This window comes from Myotis davidii, unplaced genomic scaffold (assembly GCF_000327345.1).
Source record: "Myotis davidii unplaced genomic scaffold, ASM32734v1 scaffold1494, whole genome shotgun sequence".
Classification (NCBI taxonomy): domain Eukaryota; kingdom Metazoa; phylum Chordata; class Mammalia; order Chiroptera; family Vespertilionidae; genus Myotis; species Myotis davidii.
Window position 1 is genome coordinate 4,189,453 of NW_006286246.1, and position 5,667 is coordinate 4,195,119.

At 58.6% G+C, this 5,667-nt stretch overlaps 1 protein-coding gene across 1 annotated transcript in view; it reads right to left on the bottom strand.

The window, feature by feature from the left end:
* The window catches only part of PARK2 (parkin RBR E3 ubiquitin protein ligase), a 394,517-nt gene that overhangs the window by 824 nt on the left and 388,026 nt on the right, over nt 1-5,667 (bottom strand). Inside the window, exon 11 of the mRNA XM_006757721.2 lies at nt 277-394. Within this exon, the coding sequence (XP_006757784.1) occupies nt 277-394 (118 nt within the window). The remainder of the gene's footprint in view (nt 1-276; nt 395-5,667) is intronic.

Genomic DNA, 5,667 nt, shown 5'->3' on the forward strand with positions numbered 1-5,667 from the left:
TGAGGGGATCGGGAGTATCAGGCGGGGAGTGTCCCAGCATCTTGCTGTCTGGGCAGGGCAGGGGCCAGCTTCCACATACCACGCGGCTGGAGTTATGAGTGCTAGTGGCCATAGGGCAGCTGGGTGGGGGGACGTGGCTCAGGAGCCGGGAGCCTGATGGGCGCGAGGCACTGCGATGGCTCCCACGTCTGGGGCCGAACCAAAACTACAGGTCTTTTATCCACAACCACGCACAGGCGCCCCAGTGGAGCGCACAGCCCCCTGTGCGGGACTCACCGTTCTTCTCCACAGGCACGTGGCAGCGTGGGCAGGGCTTGGTGGTCTTCTTGATGGTCTCCCGGGAGGACTCCTCCCAGCGAGCCTGCTCGGCCGCCCTGGCGTCCACCCGGTAGGCCTGCGGGAGGAGACGGAGTGAGTGAGTACAGTCTGCAGAGGGCGCTGCGGCCTCCCTCCAGGAGCACTGGGAGGGCCCCAGGGAGCACTGGGACTGGGATGGAGGTTCTTAGAGATGGAGGCGCCCTCAGGCAAGAAGCCCAAATGTAAACGCCCCCAAGAGCGGTGACGGGGTGGGTCACGGAAGGCGGGCCTGGGCACGGGGCCTGTGCTGCGGGCTGAGGAGGGATTCTGTCAGCGTCGAGCCCGCCTCCCTGAGGTCTTGCCCGCGTCCTTCATGAGCGTCCCCGACATGAATGTAAAGTCTTTCTGGAGGGACCGCAAGTGATGGGCGGGCGCCCGTGGCTTCGGGGCCACCTAGCAACGTAACCAACAGAAACAACAGGGGGTGGGGTGGGTGGGGCCCAGAGATGTGAATTCTGAACAGCCTCGTGGGGGTGGCGCGGCACCGGGAGTGTGGGGGACCCTTCCGCTTGCGCCTGAGGGGGGACATGGTTAGTTGGGTGTTTGTCATGGCTTCAGTCACCCAGCCACGGGGCAAGGACTTGCTCTTGTGTGTCTGGGAGGTGGGGGCTTCATGCGACTCAGCATGATGGGCCCCGTGCGGTTCTGCGGCTCCTGCAGGGCGTAGGTGCGAAGTGGGCGGATGGTGCAGAGCGCTGCTCCCCCGAGCGTGGGAGGAAGGCCTATGAGGGCAGGGCAGGGGCGGGCAGGTCTCTCCTCCGTACTTGATGGCTAAACACAGCAATTTGGTAATTTCCTATCTGTCTTCAAGGCTGCTCCGCAAGGTCACGTGTGGGCATGATGGCCCAAGACGCGACCTTGGTGCTTGCCTACAGGGTGGTAGTTGTCCCGTGACCTTTGGGGGTGTCTGAGCACGGGGGGTGGTTCAGAGCAGGACGTGGTGCCATCCCGCCTGGGTTCAAACCCTGCTCCGCTCTTCGCTTGCCGTGTAACCATGGACACGGCCTAAGCGCGGCCTCTGCTCACCGGTCCGTGTGATGCGCATAGTAGGGCCTCACAGGTAAGCGTTAAGAGTGAGCTGAGCGTGCAAAGAGCTTAGCACAGCGTCCGACGCGCCCTGAATGGGACGCTGGCATTTCCCATGATCATAACCATTACCCATTTCCCATCATCATCAGCATCACCATCGTCGTTCCCCAGGAGACGGCCTGGGGGTCTGCACTGGAAAGACCACGGAGAGGCTGGACAGGCCTTCACTCTGTTTTAAAACGTGCAGGTGCCCGCCTGCCCCCGAGAGGTTTTTAAATCTGTGCCGAGGAGACGCTGCTGACACACACGTAAGTTAGAGCAGCCACAGAGACTTCGCACGCGCGTCCCTTCCCCGCTGCGACATCGGTTTAGTCAGTAATCGGACAAGTGTCTCTTAATTCCCAAAGTCAGTTAACATCCATTTTCCAAAAAGGACCAGGTTGCCGTTCACCCCACAGAGGCCTCATTCCGGTGTGAGTGCTCCAGGGGAGTCCCCGCTCTGAAGGTGGCCTTCCCCACCCACGCCCACGCCCAGACAACACTCACTTGCCCCCAGTTCCTGCAGAACAGCCTCCCGGCTTCCCAGCCACAGCCTGTGAGCAGCCCGCCCCCTGCTGGCGAGCCGGGCCACTGCCTCACCTCTCAGGCACAAGGCCGTCAACAAAGCTGGCTTTGTTAGTCACACACACACACACAACACACACACACACACACACACACACACACACACACACCTGTCTAGCTAGGGAGAGCGAGAAAGCTATCAGAGCGCAGGGAAGTGACGGAGCGCCTGCAAGGCTGGGCGGGCAGCTGGGCGGCGCGCTCTTTGGTAGTTCCAGCCTCCCGGCCACGCTTTGGAAGGGTCTGGAAGGACAGTTTTCATGATGACACTACAGCGGGGATTTCTGTTATTAGTGCAGGGCATGCCGGCCACCACTGCGGGGTTAGAGCTCCTTAATGCTTCACAGGGGAGAGGGAAGGGCATAATGCCCATTTGCCCACTTTGAGGTTGGTGGCGACAGGGAACCCCACAGATGCATTAAGCAGGATGACTCCCTGGTCGGGTGGCTCAGCTGGCTGGAGCGTTGTCCCATGCAGTTCTGATCAGGGCACATACCCAGGTTGCAGGTTTGATCTCTGGTCAGGGCACACATAGGAGGCAACTGGTCAATGTTTCTCTCTCTCCCCTTTCTCTCTCTTAAAAATCAATAAAAAACATATCCTTGGGTGAGAATTAAAAAAAAAAAAAAAGAAACAAGGTTGTTAATGTATCATTTGTCGGGAATTTTAAAATGCTTCGTGTTCAACTACTGCTACAAATCGATGGACAGGGAAGTCTGCCTTAAGCAAGGAAGGAATATAAGCAAGCGGGTGTTTCTGGTCACAGGGATCTCTGGCTCGCGGCTCGCTCAGGGCGGTAATCACCAGCACTAATACAGGAGGGACGCACGAGAACCATGCACGTGAACCCAGGCCAACAAGTTAAGTCGGGCGCCTGCTGTGGGCTGCCTGACACGGGACTCGGCTGGTCAGGGAGGCAGGCCGACCACAGGGAAATGCGGGCAAAGAAAATTCCTGCACAGAGTGAGGGACAGCCTCTCCCACCCCTGGCGCTCACCCTCACCAGGAAGGGAAACTCAAGGCCGAGGAGAGACCAGCGTTTCCCTCTCTGTCCCCACCCCAGGACCCTCCACAGCAACCACGAGCAGATACATAAGCTCAGGCTCTGGAGACGGTTGGGTCTCCCTTCCCTGGTGAGGGAGTAGCTGCTCCGCCCGTGGAGCAGCCACGCCGTCTCGCTGCTTCCCCATAAGCTCTCTTTCACCTTGAACTCCATGCTGGCTTGCATCTGAGCTCTTCCCTGGGTGAAGCCAAGACCACAGTGGGTGCCGGACCTCCAGGTCCCGGAACCCCCAGATGCCTGCCTCAAACTGACCACAGACAGGACTCGGCGTTGGGAGCGCCGCTGCGGTCAAGAGGAGCCAGAGCAGAGGACACAGCTCGGCCTTTGTGCAGAGCGAGCGCTTCGGGGACAGAGCAGGCCCTTGTCTCCTGCGGGAACTGGTACAGGGACCCATTCATCCAGCCGCCGCGCTGGGAGCGGGTGGCGCCCCGGCACCACGCTGCGCACGAGGGACACGTCGGGAAACAACAGGTGACAGATGCACGCCAACAAGGCCCGCGCCTGCGGTGCTGCCATGGTGACAGGCAGTGCCCTCCACCTGGCGGGGGCATCGCCCGCGGACCTGGCCGGGCACAGGCTGCTGCAGCCCCCACACCCCCCAGGGTCACACCAGTGCGTCTGGGTGGGGCCCAGGAATGTCCGGGTGACACGCGTGCAGCTAGCCTGTGGGGGACCCTGTGAGAGGCCCTGCCTGCGGGAGGTCTGTGAGCTGTGGGCACAGGTAGGAGGGCTGTGTGCCCTCTCCCACACTGCCAGTCCTAGCCTGAGGTGCCCTGTGGGCATGGGGTGGGCGAGTTGGGACGCGGGTGAGAGAGGACACAGAGCCTTGCTCTGCTCACTGTGAACGCCAGGCCCCGAGTGAGACGGACTCAGGCATCACCTCATTAAATCCTTCTCACGTCACAAACTCCTGTTGCAGATGAGGTGAGCGTGGCTCATAGTGACTCTCACAGCGCCTGTGCCTGTCAGGGCTCTCGGAGGGAGAGCGGGCAGGACAGACATGGCACATAGAAGACACATGGGTTTATAGAAGGAACCGCTCACGGGGCTGTGGAAGCTGTGAGTTCCACGTCTGCAAGGCAGGCCCGCAGGCTGGGCCGCGGCCGTCTCCGTGACACCCTTGAGGCGGAATCCCATCTTACCTGGGGACCCTTGGTCTTTGCTCTCAAGGCCTCCACCTGCTCGGGTGAGGCCCACCCCATTGTGAGCAACCCCCTTAACGTAAAGCCAACCGACGGCAACCACACCTTCCACACCTTCCAGCAGCACCCGGACCCCGGTTTGCCGACAGCCGAGCACCGCGGCCTCGCCAGGTGTACGCGAAGGGGACCCTTGCAGCCAGCCAGGCCCAACTCATTCTCAAGACCAGGCCCGCTGGGCTCCCAACCATGTGCCTGGCCTCGGATTCCTCCAGGCCACGGCGGGCGGAGGAGACATGCACAGCTGGTCCTGCTGACGGCATGAGGCGAACGTGGAGACCAGCGTGGTCAGTGTGAGCGCCGTGCTTCGTGGGAAAGGGGGTGCGTGGACAGAGCGGGAACCAGCTCCCCACGGAGTCTACACGCCCCTGCAGACGACAGCATGCCTGTCCCGCCCCCGTTTTCATCACTGAGGGGCTGGAGGGGTTCCAGCAGCCGGGACCCAGCCCGTCTTTGCCCAGAAACGCTTCCGTGGAAACAGTCCTGCTGTTTGAAAATAGCAAACACTCCTTTCCCTGTCATTTCGCTTTGGGCCACCATTTCTTGCAAAATATTCCATTCATCTCCCTTAGGGAGGCAGCGCCACCTGGTGGAGGAGAGGCGCTCAGCAGGTGCTTCCCCTCCTGCACTGAGGATGCAGAGAACTGCAGGCGGCCTCCCCCTCCAGAGATCAGTCTCAGGGTGAGAGAGTGTGTGTGCGTGTGCGCGCGCATGTGGTGAGAGTTATGTAGTGTGTATGTATGTTATGTACATAGTTTGTGTGTTTTGTGTATTGGTGTGTGTGTATGTGGTGTACATAGTATGTGTGTTTTATGTATTGGTGTGTATGTGTGTAGTGTGTGTGCATGTGGTGAGAGTTATGTAGTGTGTTTCGTTTATGTGGTGTGTGTGAGATAACTGTGTGTGGTGAGTGTGTGCATGTGGTGAGAGTTATATAGTGTGTGCGTGTGGCATACATAGTGTGTATTGGTGGTGTGTGTGTGTGTAGTATGTGTGTGTGCGCGTGTGGTGTACATAGAATGTGTGTTTTGTGTATTGGTGTGGGAATATGTGTGTAGTATGCGGTGTACATAGTATGTGTGTTTTATGTATTGGCGTGTGTGTAGTATGTGTGCATGTGGTGTGTATGGTGAGATTTATGTAGTGTGTGTGTATGTGGTGTACATAGTATGTGTGTATTGGTATGTGTAGTATATAGTATGTGTGTTTTGTGTATTGGTTTGTGGGATGTATGTGTGGTGTGTGTGGTGTGTGTATGTGGTGTATGTGGTGAGAGGTATGTAGTGTGGGTGTGTATGTGGTGTATATACTATGTGTGTATCAGTGTGTGAGTGTATGTGGTGTATATAGTATGTGTGTATCAGTGTGTGAGTGTATGTGGTGTATATAGTATGTGTG